Raw genomic sequence first — 19631 nt, 5'->3', positions numbered from 1 at the left:
GAAATTAGGGCAAGAAGTACACCAGTTCCGTGATGAAACCTAAAGGAAATGACACCTGCAGTACTGGAAGACCTAAGCCACAATACTCCTGCATGGGTGAATAATGTTAGAGTGCCAAAGAAAACCTAAAGATAAGTAGCTTGAGAGTGTGCCGTACATGCAAGTTTGGAAATGTCAATTCCTAAAGTTAAATTCTGGCTTAGTTTAAACATCAAAAAAACTTAATTGGGTGGCCATTTGCCCACATCAGGGAGAATCTCCATTTACAACTGCAACGCTGAAACATCTTGGCACATAAAGACAAAAAACCACTGTCTGGGTAAGTTATCACACTATGGTCACCCTGTTTCTGGTTAGCTTTCTATCTTTTATATTAAATCCTTCTAAGTCAATGCCAAATGTACATATTGGTTCCTATACTTATGCTAACTCATGTACTGTCAGTAAAATAACCCACAAAATCTTTAGAGTTCACTTCGAATTCGAGCCATCTTCAGGCATGGTATCAGGCTAAGAGTTGTGCCTCATCATGCTCCTATTCTGATTAAATCAGGGACCTAGTTTTTATTGTAGGCTTTAGACACTACTGTAATACCAACACTTAACTGTGAGAACATAAGAGACAATTAAATATTGTGATTCAAGCTTATGAACCACATCAACTAAATTTTTCCCATAGTAACTTTCCTGCTGTCACTTAAAAGGATTTCATACAAAAAAAATCAAGGTCTCTGAGCAATCAGTAACATTATGTAAAACTTTTGTGGGTTGCAACCTTAAGAGCATCAATCAACAGCTACACACTCATTTGCTGAAAGCAGGACTGGATCTTGTAAAGATGAACAGATTCAATGGTATTCATTCATCTCATAATAATGCTCTTAAACAGTGTTATCATTCACACACATATCAAAATTACAGTCCACATCACAGTTCCTTACATTGTTATCTAGCTTTAATTAATTAAAAGTCCTAGAATATTTAAAAAATTTTAAGGGCTGTATGGACAAATGAGTATAACTGTCCATTCCTGAGACATCCATTCTCACAAGTCATCTGTAAATTATATTCACATCTGGAGTCTCAGAGCCTTTAAACCCTAGCTGACATGTTTCCATCCTTGTGCTGAAAGGTAGTGTAGACAATCAGATAGAAGAGGAGAAATCTACACTTTTATCTCCGTTCTGAATTAAAGTTTCTATATGCTTTGGATCCCTAAAATCTGTCTTCTGTTTTTCCTGATTTTCAGCATACTCCATTCTTATAGGCTAGGCATAGACTTTACGGCATTTTTCCAGTCCCTACAATGGCATATTTGCATCAAGTATCATAAGCAATTCCCCTTCTCTTTTCACGTAGTTTTCCATCAAGCTATCCTGCCATAAACTCTTGTATAATGAATTAATCCATTATATAGCCTTCTCTTACCATATTATGATGAACACTAGACTGCTTAGTTATTTGGGACAAGATCTAGGATGTATTAGGCATACTTCATCAGCTGCCACAGCGCAAGGACTACATAGCATTTAAGAAATAAACATTATCAAGAAGAAATAAAAAATGAGAACTACTAGCTTTTTTATGTTGTTGACATGAATAAAGATAGCCGCTGTAGAGGCGAAATATTTAACCCTGCTCGGCCACAAAATGAAGGCCAACTGCTAACTACATGCATAGGATGGTAATCCTGCCACTCTGTGCACTTGTACAAGAGTGCAAAGCATTGTAGGAGTAAAGCAAACCCCTTAACTCAGTAGGATACCTATCATAATCTGTGCAATTTACACCTTCATTACCTTTGAAAAATAAAGTCTCCTGACACAGCAGATCAGTTGTGCTACTGCCTTTGTGTCACCAGGAAAATTGTATTATTTTATCTACAGATAACAAATTTATAAAATTCCAGAATACCTCACGTGAAACTTAAGAGGCCAAAGTCCACATAGATCACAAAGTTCACAAAGTTCACAAGACGCCAAAGTTCTGGCTCCACTGAATCAGTAGATAAGAGAACCTTGATTTTTCTTTTTTTTAACTTTAATAAAAACCCCTTGTTTGTCTTTTTTAACGTAATGGAAGGCAAAACCTTTAATTTTCTTTATTTTCCTTACATGAAGAAAATACAAAACCTACCTTGATTTTTCAGTGGCAAAGGCATAGTCTCCCTGAGTTTACTTAAAAGGTTTTTCATTTCTCTCATATCTCTGAGGAAAAAAAAGTTGAAAGAGATACAACAGAACAGCAAATTAAGACTGAATGAGGAATGGCTCACAGTAGAACTTTATGTACTGAAATAATGGAGCAATAAATACAACAATCTACTCCACAAGCATTTGGTTCACATTCAAGTATGAGAAAATGCATGCCAACATACAGGGCAGCAGGTTTAATAAGGGAGCCCTTTTAAGATAAACTGATATAGTCAAATCTGGTTAAAATCAATTACCTATTCTGGCACTTGAGTATTCCATATTAAATGAGTTCGTGGGCACAAAACATGCCTTAAAATTAGCATGAGTTAGTACGAATGTCAACTTAATACCCCTTTTCAGCATTTGGTAGCTTGTGCCATTAATGCACTTCATCATTCAGAAGGAAATTATAATACGCGTAGCTAATCTCTAACACTTATACTCCAGCCACATTAATTGACAACAGCATTGTTGCTCTCAGCCCTCTTAGGAGGACTGGCATGACATTTTTGTAAAGGCATAATATGGAAAATATGATAACAAAATACCATCTCACAAATCAAGTTACATTAGGATGTTTTGAAAGAGGCCAGAAGTTGCAAGACAGTTCCTGTTTTACACATAGATGACAGACCAGCAATTTTGTGTGCAATCTTGTAATGTCTTAAGGCTTTCAGGATTTAAAAACAATGTAGTTCTCAATCATTCATCTACATACAAATAGTTCTTAAAAATGTAGTAGAATGACTAATGAGAAACTGCTCAGTTACATTTTCCAAGTTACTCTCTCAGTAGAACAGAACTTCATTTTATACAAATAAACAGGCTAACCATTAAAATCTCAGCAGCAGCTTAATAGACACATCCCTCAAAATACGTATCTTTTGCAAAGTAATGCTGGCCATAAGAATTAGTCCCTACTAAAAGGGTCTCATTTTTGGCTTTTGACTGCATAATTAAGCATAAGTTGACAAACCTGTGTAATATGTTCCACTCCCCTCCACTTCCCCTCCACATTTATAAACATGGGCAGAAACAACTCACTCATTCAATTAATTAATGCAAAACTACAGGACTGCAGGTTACAGGTACAAAATCAAAACCCATTAAACCATTAAAAATAAGACAAAAGCTGCCTCTTTTAGAGAACGTGGCCCACTAGCAGTATCATTTCACTCCCTTTGTTTTTGACAGTTACCCTCTGGTAATTATCCTAATTAAGGATGTCACTTCGCTCTGCCTTTCCTTTAAGGCATCACTCTCAGATTTGTTAAAAGCAATGGAAATGTTAACAGGTTAATGAATTTACCAGTAACTTTAATAGTAGCAACACTGGCTGCCTAATTGGAAAAAAAACAAACAACAAAACCCCAGACAGAGTTTTGCTTTCTTTTGGACTGAAGTGCTTACCTCTCAGTGTTTTCAATATCTGTGGAAACCTGCCATAAAAGCTGCTGAATATCTGTTGGTGACGATGACGTGTCTTCTAAAATAGGTACTTCAGAACTTTCCTCCACTTTAGTATCTAGGATCTTGGGTGGGGGACAAGGTTCTTTCCCTTTAAAATATTCAAACAAAATATATATCCCCATTATTTATTAATTAAAATGCATACTCAGATTTTATAATTGATGCTTTGAACTTGATCATGCACAGTGTAAATGAAGAGAGAGTGGTGAATGCAAACGCTGAGTAGGAACTATTCAGAAAGAGAGCAGACCACAGCAATCAGCTAATCAGAGTGCTGTTACATGTTACTCCTACCAAACAAAAATAAGAGGAGTTCTATGTAGGCATGTGTAGAGGTTAGAATTTTGCACAGTATTACGAAGAGTTTCAGTTAACCTCCAGTGGCTCACATGTGACACTAAGTAAGAGCTAGATGACAAAATGGAACAAAATAAGTATGGAAACTACTGAATACATGCTGAAAGTAACTTCAAAAACTTTGTTGCTGAAGAACATTGTAATCCATGCCTCCTGGTATTGCAGCATTACTAAAGGAAAACAAAAGACAAAAATGTTTTGTACTTTGTGATTTTAAAAGCAAAATATAGCTGCCACCACTCACAACCCAATACACATTATATTCTGAATTTCCATGCTTACACTTGCCTAATTCATAAATGAAAATGAAACCTTGGAATTGAATGGGGGCTTCATGACAGATCTGCCAGGGCTTTTGTCAGAGACTGGGATAAAGGATATGGACCGTAATAGAAGAACACAGAAGAGACTTAAGTATTGGTAAGATTTTTTTGTATCCTTGCAAACGTCCTGTGGGCTGTCTGATGGTATCCCTTTTTTGTAATGACAAGTACAGTCCTGGCACCAAACATGTTTAAATGAGAAAATTCAAACTGGAGTGCATCCCAGACAGTTCAGTGAGAAGTTAGTTTTTCCCACTCTGAGTTCTCTCACTGAATGGAGTAAACAACCTCAGAAAGACACAAATAAAAATTTCTGAAACTTTTCACATCAGGACAAACCTGAGTAGTTCCTGTAAGGTTTGACAAAGAACAGAAGATCAAAAGTAGCTAACAAAGTAGTGGTCATTTAGTCCATTTTTCTGGGTCACTAGAGACCAAGGTTGCAGAACAAGATATATTACTTTTCCACGTAACAAATAAGTATCCCTGCTATCAGGCTTTTAATTTTTTTTTTATTTTTTTAAATACAATTTCCTGTATCTTAAGAAGCTCTTTTTAGCCAGGTTGTCTGAACTTTTGTATTCTAGTAAATTATTCCTTTGTGGAGGAAAAAAAAAAAAAAGTATTCGTAGCTACTTGTCTGAATGTCAAACTAAACATTACTTATCTACAGAAGATACTTGCTTGATCTTTTCACTACTCTCTAAAGTTTGTAGGAAGTCCTTTTACCTGCTTCCCCCCTGAACTGAGTCACCTGTTTCCAAGAGATTGAACGACCTGATATAACAAGACTATAATGTATATAAGAATGATGCCCAGGTTTCCTTCTCTGCTGTTTACTTCGGCATCCAGTGCTAACTTGTGCTTTGCCAAATGCCTCTGTGCCACTTTAGCCAATCAAATGGTAGAAGATTACCCCAATAAAAGAAAAAATAAAATGTAAAGTTTTTTGATGTTGCAGTGATTTAAGTCCGGTCAGTAAAGAACCCTACATGATCTACAGCAAGTGCCAGAGGAGGATGATAACATATCCAGAAGCAGTGGAAGGGAGGAAGAAGGGAAGGCATGGTAAGGCAGAGGAGACAGAGAGGAAGGGATCAAGATCTTTCTGGTGATAACAGGCTCTTACACTGACTCAGCTGGTTGTGGATCAGCAGCTTAAGCCTGCTTCTCAGATAATGTTTTATTCTGTATCACTCCATGACTGTAACTTTCAAATGTTTCTAGTTCTTAACTGCAGCTTATGCTGTTTTTTAAGGTAGTTCATATTGTACTATTTAACCTGTTCATTTTTTTAAGTGCTATCCTTAATTTTTTTCCTATTACAAGGAGTCTATAACACAACATGCTGCTACCAATATGTAATCACTTCTTTGTAAAAGAGGGTTGCCCCAGGAAAACTATCTAATTTGACACTGGCATCACAAGGTGTTACTGCTGGAACTGTGTATTAGTTAATTTTGCCATTATTTTAAAGTGTTATGTAGGAAGTCTGACCTGACCTCTGGTGACATGCTACCAAGAACTCCGTTTACAGATGAATTCTTCAGGAATGTGAAAGGTGTTTCAGTGGAAACAGTAACAATACTAGATGAAATAACATAAAAGGTTATTTTATTTTTTTTTCAACTTGAGAACAGAAACACTGATAATGCTATGTTGTTTTTGTTGGCATAAAGGCAAGTTCTTGAAGATTTGGCAGAATGAACAGCATGGATTTCTTTTCAACTGAAAAAAGCTCTTTACCAGTAACTGTTGTATTTTGAACAATTCATGAAGACTTTCTTGAAGTTCAGACTATCTGCTCAATCACTTGAAAACAGATAGAGTCAGTTAATAATAAAAGCTTTGATTGAAAAATATGTATGTCCCAGGCTTAGCATTTCTACTACAGCCAAAAGCTCTTTAATCTCCTCATCTTTCTACCGGTAGTGAGGATATCTTTTGTATTACGCATTCTGAAAACAGGGATATGATGTACTGATTCTGGACCATAAGAATAATACATTCTTGCAACTATACATAAGCAGTGACTTACTCTCTTCAAATGCAGCATAAATGGCTGCCAGTTTCAAACCATGTACTTTTTTGACAAGGTAGCTTCAACTATTTCTACACCATGCTTTGAACTCTGGAAACACTTCCAGTTCATTTTAACTGTCCCCTCTTGCCTTTCATTTGTTACATTAACTTACTCCCTTAATTATTAAAATGAGTAAATTGCTCAAATGCTGCATAGCTTGCTAAGGCACAAAGCTATACAGTTCAAATGATAGAGGGGAAAAAATAAGGCAAAATCAAGACATGGAGAGAAGCTGCAAGTCCTAGGTAAGTGAAAAATAAACAGATAAAATCACAGAATCATAAAATGGTTTGGGTTGGAAGGGGTCTTAAAAGTCATTCAGTTCTAACCCCCAGTCTCATCTGTTGCTTGACAAAGTCTGAGAAGGGTGATTCCATCCAGAGAAGCCAGAGTGTGATAACAATGATAACGATGCAGAAGAAAACTAGGTAAACAAACACAATGAGGAATTTCAGAAGATTTCCTGGAAGAGTTGGAGCATGACCTGCCATCTGCCATATCTGCCCCAACAGGTACTTGCTATAGTCACTCCCAGTAGCTGTTTGCCATGACAAAACGGACAGCAAGATCCTTAAAGCATGATGATGTTAGGGACTGCAGGAAAACACAGGAGTTTCTCACAGTGATGTCCTGAAAACTGGACAATATACTTACCCAAAGTTTTCATGTGTTCCCACCCAAGATGCTTAAATGTAGCTCCTCAAAACAGTGATAGACAAAGTATCTCTAATTGTCCACTTGCTCAACCCAGAGACTCTTTGCACTCAGTTGCTAATAATGCTACTGAAAATTTACTCTATAAGCACATAAAGCACTGCAAGATGCTGTAATGCTGTAATCTCAGACTCTAAATTAAAAATGTTTAGCTTTACCTCTCTTTGCTCCTTCTTTACAAAGGGAAAAATCACTACCAGCTCATTACTCAAGGCAGTTCCAAAGACACTGCTATCAGCGTATGAGTTATTGAGAAAGGTCTGAGGAAAAGAAGTATTCTGCCTTTAGAGCAGAATTGTGTGCAATAAACACAATGTATGACCACAAACAATTAAGATAAAGATGTATGCCCAAGTAAATATTTACACATGTATTAGTCAGCCAGGACTCGTGGAATTGTGGAAAGGAGAGTAATAAAATACATGATCAGGTAACTAAAGACTTACTAACTACAAAGCTTGAAATAAGGCTACTTGGGCATGTCCCTTTGCAAACTTTCTGATGGTTGAACTTTGCTATCATAATGCATTTTCAACACTGGGCTTTGGTGGTGCATGTATCTTAGAAAAAAATTCATTAGCGAGCACTTGCCTCGGTGTACTTACTGCATAACACAGCTGCAGATACTTATAGCTTTTGGCCCCACTGTGGCTCTTGCATCTCAAACAAATAACAGACTATATAACTTTCCTAGCAGAAGTTGTATGACAGTATTAAGCTAATCTAAAGCATTCTAAATAAGCAAGAAATTTCTGTACAGGAAGCTAGATATATACTATATAGTATATACAGGAAAGTTTGTTCAGTAGAATAAAAGATGGAGAAGATCGGTGCTGCAAGACAGTAAAAATACCCTTAGGAAATGAGCATCAGCACTGCCTTCTATAGTTTGTTTGATAATGTCCAGCCGAGATACGAGTACTCAGGTTATTGTTTATCAACTGCAGGTTGCCGAGAACAGCCTGCATGTTATGCTGCTTGTATCTCTGCTGACTCCCAAGCAAGAACATAAATTGGTGAAATCTCACAGGAGATTTAAAAACCTACTAAACACTTATGCAACAGATAAGAGGACTATAAAATACAAAATATTACATGCAAATAGAAAACATTACCTTCAAAAATTAGCTTCAACACACAACAAGAACATCAGAGAAGCAAATTTATGAATTAGGCATAAGGCTGACACTCTTTAAACACAAGCAAAATTATTATTTTTTTTTATCACGGTCATTCAGATGGTAAAAAACTGGCAAAAAACTAAATAGATGAAAAAGTAAAAATGCTGTATACTAGCAACAGCACATCGTCTTTTATAATGGTGACATTACCAGGTCTTTCACTCCTAGAGATAAATTTATGTACTTTGCCTACATTGCAGTACCATTCTTGGACAGCAGAGAATTTAAAGAAATATAATGGTCCATTCTACACCTTGAAAAATAGTATGTTTTGGCATAAATAGATAGGTTGCAGGCTCATCTAGTCTAACACCCTAACAAAAGCAGGCCCAACTTGCACCAGATTGCTCAGGCTATTCAAGTTACCACTCCAAGGATAGAGATGTCACAGTCTTTTTTGGGTGCCTGTGTATGACTACCTTAATTGTGAAAATACACTTAACATGTGACTGGAATTTCCCTTGTTGCATTATGTCTTTACAATACTTCTAGATGTTGTAAATAAAAAAGTATTTAATATATAAGAGCAAATGTTCTATTGTCTAAGTTCCAAAATTCAAATTATTCAAATCCCTGTGATATATAATATAATTTTTCCTATAATAGGGAAAAATAACTGGGAGCTAAGTTACTGTGGTTATCTCTGTACAGATACAGGACATAAACTGCTCTATCTAGCAATGGCGGAATAGCTACCTTGACTTTCTCTACAATGAGATAAGGAACTCATGTATATCAAAAAGTACTGCTAGATAGGAACTAAGCTGGCACATACTGTAATGCTGTAATTAATCTTCTCCAATTTTAGACTTCTAATAGTTTGATGTTTAGTTTAAACTATTAATGTAAATTCCATCTTGAGGCAAAAGGGAGAGATAAGATATGTCAGGGTTACTCAGGTCACCTCAAGCTGCTTTCTTCCTGCATTTACAGGAGGTGGTTTTACAACTGTAGTCAGTGCTAGGAAATGTATCACCTGTCTTAAAATGATTATTCATTTTAGCAGCTATTGGCATCTTGTTATATGATGGCTCTGTTAATTCTGTCTCTTCGTATTTTATAGATTTCTTTTCAACTTCAGAAAATCACTGACAAGCTCAACTGAGCACTTATTTCTTATTTTCCTAATAAAAATATCACTGCTTTTAGCTGTATCTTACAGCTAGATGTAAAAATATATTATGGGATCTTTCAGCCTAACAGGAAATACACAGGGTTCATTCCAAGGCCTTCATTACAGTTCATTACAGAACTTTGTCTTGTGTTTACTTGGTACATTCCCTAAGATATTATCTGAGGAAAGAATAGTTACAATTAGCACAGATACAGTCCCAATCAGTGTGTGCCATCACTGAGTAATGAGGCTACTAAGTATCCTATTCATGAATTATCTCCATTTCTACATCTTCCTTTTAGTAGGTGTCTAATCAAATAGAAAATCATTAGACAGAAGCAAGGACATCTCCTTTGTGTTTAAACATCCTCTATGATGTCGATTTCAGTTCTGAATCTACTATCTAGTTTTATAAAGGTGGGGAGCTTTTTAACAATATTTTCTGCCTTTTGATATAAGCTGGCATTGCTGGATATGAACAACAGGGAGAGTCATGGATCAATTTACTACTAAACCATGCTGTACTGCTCCACCAAACACTTGCCCCCAAATATCATAACTGACAAACACCTCCACTAAAATAACTAAGATTGTTTGCTCATTGATCTAACAAATGACAACCAGAACTTTTGGGACCACTCTTTAAGACTTTTAAACTACAAGGACATTGTTGATCTACGCTTGATAGGACACACTTCTGTAAAATTATGATAATTAAATAGAAATACAGCTTTTTTTTCAGTGTCTGAGAGGCTTTGGTGGTATAGTTTATTTTACAGTTTGGTGGTTTGTGTTTAATGAATACCCATGCATGCCCCAAGAGACTCCCTTTTTTCAAAATCAGCATTTGTACGTTTGTGCAATTCAATACCTTTCCGATGAAACTGCAGTGATCCAAGCAGACATATGGACTTAAGCATTTCTGTTGTGTACATTTCTAAGCAACACTGCAACTGGATGTATAGTCTACAAATTTCAGGATGAATTTCACCATCTTCTGGGCTGCAGTAAAAGAGAAAAAAATTAGTTAGGAATGGGACTGGAAGGACATCTGGGTCCATCCAATCCACTTCCCTTCCGTTGAAAGCAATCCCATCATAATCTGCTCCATAAATTATTAAGCTATATAGAATCAGAGAATCATAGAATCACCTAGGTTAGAAAAGACCTCCAAAATCATTGAGTTCAACCACCATCCTTACTCTACCAACTCCAGCACTAAGCCATGTTCCCAAACACCATACGTAGACAACTTACAAACATCCAGGGATGGTGACTCAACAGGTCCTCTCTCTTGTCAGGCAGTGAGCGACACTGCAGTGCAGAGACACTCAACCACCTCCCTGGGCAGCATGTCACAATGTCTGACAATCCTTTTAGAGAAGAAGTCTTCCTAATGTCTAGTCTAAACCTCCCCTGGCACAGCTTGAGCCCATTTCCTCTTGTTCTATCACCAGCTACCTGTGAGAAGAGACCAGTGCCCACCTCTCTACAACATCCTTAGGTAGTTATAGAGGGTGATGAGGTCTCCCCTCAGCCTCCTTTTCTTCAGACTAAACAGTCCCAGTTCTGCAAGCTGCTCCTTGTAAGACTTGTTCTCAAGGCTGTTTACCAGCTTTGTTGCCCTTCTTTGGACACCCTACAGCACTTCAATGCTCTTCTTGTATTGAGATGCCCAGATCTAGACACAGTGTGGCTTCACCAATGCCTATTACACAGGGACGATCATCTCCCTGGCCCTGCTTGACACACTATTTATTTTTTAATTTACCCAGTCACACCCAAGAAATAGGTTTTAAATGCTCCTTACAGACATACTTTAAATAGGGCAGTAAGTGGTAGGATTAAAGAGTTAGAATTTCAGCCATTTCATGTTCAGAGTTCTTGCTATTGGTTTGCTACAGTGATGTTAAATGGTAAGATAACCCACAAAACTGGATTCTGTAACAACCAGAGGAACCTGCGTTCCTAAATAACCTAAACCTAATAGCACTTCTGAATACTACTGCTAAGAAATAATAATAAAAAAAAAAATCAGCATGCTTTCAGATTTCTAGACTATGAATGATATAAAAGAAGCTTTCACAATAAGATTGCTAGCATTCTTAACAGTGATTCAATTTCCTGTGGTTAAACTGATGCATCAAAAGACCCTCCTGTATATGAAATATAATTAGACTTCTGGATTTCCTCAGGGGAACCAAAGCAACTTACCTCATAAATTACTTGCAGCAACACTACATTGGGCAGCTATGGTCAAATAATTTCTTAATTTCAATCTAGGCCAAAGACTTTGAGTGCTACAGCACACAATGTCTATTGAAACTAGTGAAATATGTTCTTTCTGATCAAAGGTAAAAGGTTTATTTATACCTAGATCCAGGGTCCAGTCAAAATGTCAAGTCCAACTCTTTTGTCAAGCACAAATCTTAAAAGCTCTATTTTAAGGAAAATCCTATCAGTTTGTGCCGATACAATCTTACTGAAGTTTCAGTCAAATGAATACTGAATAGTGAAATACGTTAATTCTTGTATTTGAGATTCTTGGTTCTTTGATCACGTAGCTGATTAGAAATGGACTGTTCTCTCTACATAAAACAATAACCATAAAATTAACAACATTTATTTTCAAATTGGCACATGGTAATAATTGCTTTAATGTACTCATACTGGTTGGTATTAACCAAAGAAGATAAAAAACATATAGCCCAGATGTAAATTCAGCTAATTTTAGTATTAATTGTGAGCAGTTCCTCAGAAGTAGGCTGTTGTTTCTAACGCACCAGCATTTTCATTACCAGCATCTAGTCCTTCATTTTGCATGTATGATTACTAATGATTTCAAAATTTTCTGTAAAAGAATTACTACTAAATTGGATGAACCTTAGAGCAGAACAGGATTCTGACATTTTGATGTAAGAGGTAGTCTCAAGGGGAAAGGTAATCTTAAAGAACTCACCTAACCAAATACAGCATAAACAGACAACTAGCCAAATACAGCAAAAGTACAGCACACCATGCTTTCCTCCTTTGGAACAGTATTTTAATTTTCTGAACTTTGGGTCTTATATACCTGTTTTTATTTCTCTGATAGCTAAATTTAAGAACAATGCAAGAGATAATACATGGCCTGCTGGAGACTTTTACTATCCTGATTTGTCCTACCTTTTATCTTACAGATGGGATTTTTTATACCATTAGCATAATATATTCTTACATGTGCATTGAATACTATTCCCAAATTCAGCTCAATGGAATTAATGCAGTACATGGCTTTTTATTTCCCCTATCATTTACATCACTAACTGTTGTGGCTCATTTACCCATCATTTCCTTTGAGATATCCTTACCAAGAGACAGATTACAAAAATAGTTAGGAGTGTAGAATTCAATTTACTTCCCGTATTAGCACCCAGATCCAAACTACAGTTCTTCCAAATTATTGCTTATTTAATGTAATACCTGAATCCTGGAGTCGCATCAATATACACACAAGCACATTCAGTTTCTGCTTGAGTTTACTAGATGCCTAAACTTTTATTTCTGAGCAGGGTTTCCCCCTGTCCTGAAGATGGAAGTTACACAACTGCTACTGGATAAATGAATCACTGATTTGCCTATTCCACCTGCAGGGCACTGCCCCATGAATGTTCATGTGTGAAATAGAACGTGCAAAAAACAGTCACCGCAGATGGTAACAATGACCTTTTTTGCTCAGTGATGAGAGGTGTTCCCGATATGGACATAGCAATCTACTCCACTCCCTTATGCAAGTAAATCTTTATCTGCCTAGCTCTTCTGAAATCTGGAATTCTTTAACCACAAATCTGTCACTAAGAGGAGTATAGAAACCTACATCATGAGAAGATAATTTCCTTATAGCAGATTTAGATAAAACTGATTTATGGCTGTCTTTTTTTTCTCTGTGTTGTTTCCGATGTTAGAAAGCCTTAGCCATTACAAGAACTTTATTTACAATTTTGAATGTACTTCCTTTCTAGCTGTCAGTGGCAAAAACACTGAAGGTCTGCACAAAGATGTAAGAAAAAAAGTGTTTTCTTCATATAGCTATTTGATGTTTGTGAAACAAAAGTGGAGAAAAACTTTCTTCAAAACTTCTTTGGAGTGAGATAATTTTTAATTTTAATGAGATGATTTTTAATTATGCTGAATAAGAGAGCACCAATTATATGAAGATGATTGGTTCATAAGCCAACCTGGATTTATCTGTGGCTTCCTATTCACAAAGGAGCTGGAAGAGCAATAGGAATGCAAAGTAATTGGTATTTTAAATGACCTTTTTTGCTGCTTTAAAGGTAGTAAGTTTTTCTTGTAAACTACATTTATGAAAAGCATGAGAATAAGAACTAGAAACTATATCTATGATACATGCCTGTTATGACTCATTGTTTTTTCAAGAATGTGGAACATCTGTAATCTGCCTGCAGGCAAAATACTCTTTTTATTTGCAAATCCAGAGTAACAGAAGTGACATCCAAGAAAAACATTTTTAATTATCCAAAGTTTATATGGCGAGTATTATTTCCAGGCCACTACCCTCACTGATTTTCTCAAACCGTTTAATTAGCATTTAATTGCAATAATGATCACAAGAATTCCATGAACTTGCAGCCAAACAGTTTTATCCTATGTGTGTATACAGGCCTCATTTTCATCTCTGAAAGCCACAGGCTTTTATGCTTATGCAAGTAAAGGTTTCTTTTATAACCCATGAAGTACATTCTGTGTAGAGGGATTAAAATTTCCCTTTAAAATGTCATCAACTTCACTTCTCTCAGTAATTTTCTATTTCTATATATTCAGTGTCACACTGTGGGAAACGCTGAACAGTGGACTAGTACACACATGACTTTCATAATGCTGATTATGTTTATTATTACATAGTCATATACCAAATTAATATTTATTTACAAAGAAAAGGTCACGCAAACGTGTACTATTACTGTGCAGTACAAAATGTTTCAGCTACTTCAGCTGATTTCTTTATGAAGACCACTTAAATATTAAAGAATAATCACATATAGCACAATCTCATAGAACTACTGTGCTAAATCATGCTCTCAGTGGAGCTGTTTATTAGCTTATGTTCAGCTGGACACAAGAGAGCTACCACAGCACTGAGCACCTGCCCATGAGCCAAAGGCCAGTTCCTCATCAGTGGTTTCTGAACACAGATGCCAGAGACTGCGAATGGGGATTTTGCTCGCTTACAGCAACCATTGTGGAGCAGAAATTTTCTTGCTTCTCTCTATCCACTTTGGTAAGATAAAGAGGTACTGATCACCATTATAGGATTTGGGTACGCAGGCTGTGGCTTCTTAGTATACTTCATCTGACAGGGGAACACTGTTGCCTTTCATAAGATAAATGCAAAGAATGGCCCATGTAAGAAAAGACCAAAGGCAGAATTTACAGAATTCTACTGCTCTGATAAAGCCTCTTGACTTGCCAGTGAAGCAGCAAGATGCATATGTTACTCTGAGGATGGGGAAATGAGATGGGTGTCCACGTGTTCATGCAAATATTTTGCATGTAAGGTAGAAGTTTATAAGTCCATACAAGCTGGAATATTGCTTAATAATTGTCAAGTTTCACTCCTGCTTTCACGCTTCATTAGAAAACAGTAGGCTTTGATTTTCAACTAGAATTAAGAAATTTGGATCCTTGACAAAGAATTTTGGTTTGGTTTTAGTAATAAAAACTCTGCATGAAAGAAAGCCAGCTGGTTAAGTTGTTAATACCAACAACCACACTTCCCACCATGAGCCTGTACGATTACTTATTGGCTTAGAATCACAGAATAGGTAAGGTTGGAAGGGACCATAAAGATCCTCAGGTTCCAACCTCACTGCCTGGAGCACAGACACCTCCCACTAGACCAGGCTGCACAAAGACTCATCCAACCTGGTCTTAAACACCTCCATGGAGGGGGCTTCCACAACCTCCCTGGACAATCTATTCCAGCACCTTACCACCCTCCGGGTGAAGAATTTCTTCCTGATATCTAACCTAGGCATTTGGCTCTGACTTTCCTTTTTTCTCTCTCTGCTAAATTATGCTGGTAGCTGTATATTAAATAGTTTCAAATATCCTGTCCCTCCCTTAATAGGCATTTCTGTAGTCTTTACATGAATACTATACCACCAGGGTGACATGAAGGGTGAAGTCCTTATTCAAAGACATAAATACTACTCAGTTCATGAGAAACTTGTACTACTGTGTGAGCCATACTTCTTAAGTTTGAGAACTCTAATACCTACAGGTATTAAAAGGGGTTAGAAAAGTGAAAATGTTGGTTTGATCCTTTATATAACAGTAGCTTAAAGTTAAGCAGTTTATCAGGCTGCCATTAAAAGTATAAATTTTTGAAAATACAGCTTAAGTAAATCCATAACATAACATTTTCATACTTCTAATGTCGGTAAAATCGATGGTTTTAAAAAATTAGGTCAGTTTTTCAAAGGAATGTTTATGAAGCACTTATAGGAGGAGCAATTTATTTTCCTACACTGATAGTTAAACCTTTAGGGGGAGCTCTTATACCAGTCATGTAGTACCCAGTATACATAAAAAAGGGGAATGAGTGTAGTTCTTTGGATAAGAATTTTAAAATACAAGAATAAAAATTATTAAAATGCTCCTCCTTGACATGAAAAGGTAGAGTGAAAAATCCACTAATTTTCTGTATTTTTTTCCAAAATGGTTGACAGAGGATGGTATTGTGCTGCCAAATTGTTGGTTACAACTGAAAGAAACATCACACTACTAAACATGAACAAAAAATATGGTCTAATTCTGTATTTAAGTGCAAAATTTTAGCCACACATTTAAAACAGAGCAATATTTTACATTTAAATAAAACTTGGGAAAGTCAGAGGTGAAAATGAGTTAATCAAATCCACCTTATGACATACATATATATAATTCCCATGAAAAAAAAAAAAGTAAATTGGCTTAATAAGCTTGACTTTTAATTTAGCATCAGAAACGCTGCAGTTCAGATATATATAGAAGCTGCAAAGATGATCTGGAAATAAGACCTACTTCAGACATTCTAATTTTTCTGCTAGAATGAAAAATACAAGTACTGCAGAGCAGCTACATTTAATCACCTTAGATACTGAGGGCAAGAGGCCCCTCTGTGACTCAGGTGGAGCAGCCCAGTAAACTTGCTTCTGCTTTTTTATCTTTAACACAACATTTTTTCCTTTATCATTTAACCATTCATCTTTAAAGGTAACAAAAGACATGCTGATTAATTTTGAATATAAGTAGAAAAGCAAGCCAACAAAATTCTCTGCTCAAAGGATCTTGAGAAAATATTCTTATCTGTATTCCTCCCATCTGCTGGAGTGTTTGGGTTTTTTTAATGTATGTATAGTTTCCACAAAAACTGCTGTCAGTTTCAGTATTATGTTGTTTTTTTTGTTCTCTACTAATATTCTCTACTAATACAACTGCTACACAACATCCCAGTCCAACCGCAGGAAAAGCACAGCTAGTTCTTTCCAGTAGACACATAAATGGTTGCAATATTGTTTCTATTAAATCATACTGTCATTTTGAAGCAGTTACAACAGTGCTCTCCATAAGAGAAGATGTGATCAGATTATTTTTAGTTAGACCAGGGTAAATCTCCAATTAATCTGCTAAGGCTGATGGACTCAGTCTGGGTATATGATAACACAAGAAGAATAAAAACCCAGTGAAGTGACTCATATTGTAGAGATGTTTCTAACTCCCAAGTTGAATGCAGTTTAGGTATTTCCACACTAGAACAATTTACGTCTAACTGTAACTTTTCTTACTGTTCAAGAAAATCTCACCAACTTCTATGGGCCATGTATGGTCTGCAAATTACAGTCATTCTGAATAGGCCGTTGTTTCCTATTTCTGCCGGACATCCTGCTTCCGGAAACATCCCCAGTGGAAAAAGTATGGCATCACTTATCTATTGACGTTTTCTATTTATTTATTCTGTTGCAGTTCTAAAATTCTATTGGAAAATCACTGTATGAGATAATTACTACAGATGCAGCAACTTTAGCTTTAACATTTATTAATTAATTACTATTTAATTTTGTAATTCTTACACACTCCTGAGTTTGTTACCAGGAGGACAAGTATCACATGCTGTTACAAGAGGCTGTGCATGTACTTAGTAGCAGATCCATTATTTGCAGGTGATAGTCAGGAAACATTTTTTTAACTTACCTGAATAACAGACTGGAATTTTCTACATTTGTTCTCTCAGAAGTGAATTTTACTGATTGAATTAAGTCAAGCATGGCAAGAATTACCAGAGGAATATCCACTAGAGAACAAAACTGACTGCAATCACTTGGTAAAACTTCTCGGATTTGAGTAAAACAACACTAATGTAATAAATTTTATTCAAACTCGCTCCCCTGTAGATCATAGTAGGTGTCCTGAGTGTAGGTGACCAGGTTTTAGTAGTGGTGAGGGCTACAGTCTGCTTTCTGTGGGAGGAGGTGAGGAGCTGTGATCCATGTAGCCTGTTCCTGCCCTCTCCCCAGGGGTCCCACAGCAGGACACAGCTGAGCCCCTCAGCGATGTGTGTGGCTCCTCTTTGAAAATTTATTTTAAAAAAAGGACAGAAAATGACAGGAGAAAGAAAGCGGGAACATAAAGAGTGAATAACAAGTGAGGGGACATCAAGGTCAGAGAAAGAAGGAGGAAGTTCTTCATGGCAGAGCAGATACTCCTTGCAGCCTGCAAAGAGAAACACACCAGAGCAGATGGATATTCCTGAAGGAACTGCCATCTGTGGAGAGCCTATACTGCAGCAGATTTTCCTGAGCGGACTGCAGCCTGTGGAGGAGCCCATGTCATGCCAGAGCAGTGGAAAAGTGTGACGAGGGAGGAGAGGCCAAGCAGCACCATTACAGGCTGGCTGTAACATCCATTCCTCATCCCATCCACACTGCTTGATGGGTAAGCTGGGAAGTCTGGAGTGAAGTTGATCACAGGACGACAGAGAGAAAAGGTATTGTTGTAATGTTTGTCTTTTTGCTTCCCATTACTCCAATTAGTGATTATTTTTATTGGCAATAAATTAGGTTAATCTTTCTCAAGTCAAGCCTGCTTTGCCCACAATAATAGTTGGTAAACAATGTCCCTGTCTTTATCCACGTCCAAGATTTCTCATTCCTGTTCTTCCTGTTTTGCCCCCATGTCGTGCTGAGGAGTGAGCAAGCAAGAAGTTGGTTGGGAGTCTGGCTGTTGGCCAAGGCTAAACCACCCCCATGGCTAAGCTTAAAATCCTCAAAGGGATATTTCTCAGCACTCAAAATGGCATGTGAAAATTGCATGTGTCTTTAATTATGCTTTTGAGATACTACGAATTTAAACAAAATAAATGAAGGGCCTGACCACCGAACCGCTGCACCAATATAGGTTAAGGGCAGACCTGCTGGAATGCAGTTCTGAGGAGGATCTGGGAGTCCTGGTAAAAAGTAAATGATCCATGAGCCAGCACTGTGCCCTTGTCGCAAAGAAGGCCAGTGGAATCCTGGGGTGCATATGGAAGAGTGTGGCCAGTAGGTCAAGAGAAGTCACTCTGCCACTCTACTGTGGCCTGGTGAGGCCAGATCTGGAATGCTGCATCCAGTCCTGGGTACCAAGAAAGACAGAGAACTACCAGAGAGACTCCAGTGGAAGGCAATAAAGATGATTGGGGGATTGGAGCATCTCCCTTATGAGGAAAGGCTGAGAGAGCTGAGACTCTGTAGCCTGGAGAAGAGAAGGCTGACGGGAAACCTTATTAATGACTGTAAGTATTTAAAGGGTGCATGCAAGGAGGATGGAGCCAGACTCTTTTCAGTAGTTCCCAGTGACAGGACAAGGGGCAACAAGTACAAGCTGAAACACAGGAAGTTCCATTTAAATATGAGAAAAAATTATTTATTATGTCTTGTGCTCTAGGGGATCCTGCTTCAGCAGGGGATTTGGACTAGATGATCTCGGGAGGTGCCTTCCAACTCTGACAGCTCTGTGATTCTGTAATGCTCTAAGCCCCCCTTCCATGATCCTTTCCCTCAGATGGCTGTCCCTTGACTTTTACTTCAGGGAAATCTGGAAGACCTGTACACTAGCAGAATTAGAGCTGCACAGGGGCTTTTTCTCTGTAAATGATCAGGCTTCCTGTTGAGA

General features: G+C 37.2%; 1 protein-coding gene across 1 annotated transcript in view; it reads right to left on the bottom strand.

The window, feature by feature from the left end:
• The window catches only part of LOC104395642 (regulator of G-protein signaling 7-binding protein-like), a 71453-nt gene that overhangs the window by 606 nt on the left and 51216 nt on the right, over positions 1–19631 (bottom strand). Inside the window, exons 3-5 of the mRNA XM_010005363.1 lie at positions 10309–10439; positions 3606–3753; positions 2137–2207 (exon numbers count right to left, since the gene is read on the bottom strand). Of these exons, the coding sequence (XP_010003665.1) occupies positions 2137–2207; positions 3606–3753; positions 10309–10439 (350 nt within the window). The remainder of the gene's footprint in view (positions 1–2136; positions 2208–3605; positions 3754–10308; positions 10440–19631) is intronic.

Source organism: Chaetura pelagica, unplaced genomic scaffold (assembly GCF_000747805.2).
Source record: "Chaetura pelagica isolate M959 unplaced genomic scaffold, ChaPel_1.0 scaffold37, whole genome shotgun sequence".
Lineage (NCBI taxonomy): Eukaryota > Metazoa > Chordata > Aves > Apodiformes > Apodidae > Chaetura > Chaetura pelagica.
The sequence above is the reverse complement of the archived record's forward strand: the minus strand, read 5'-3'. Positions and strand labels throughout refer to the sequence as shown.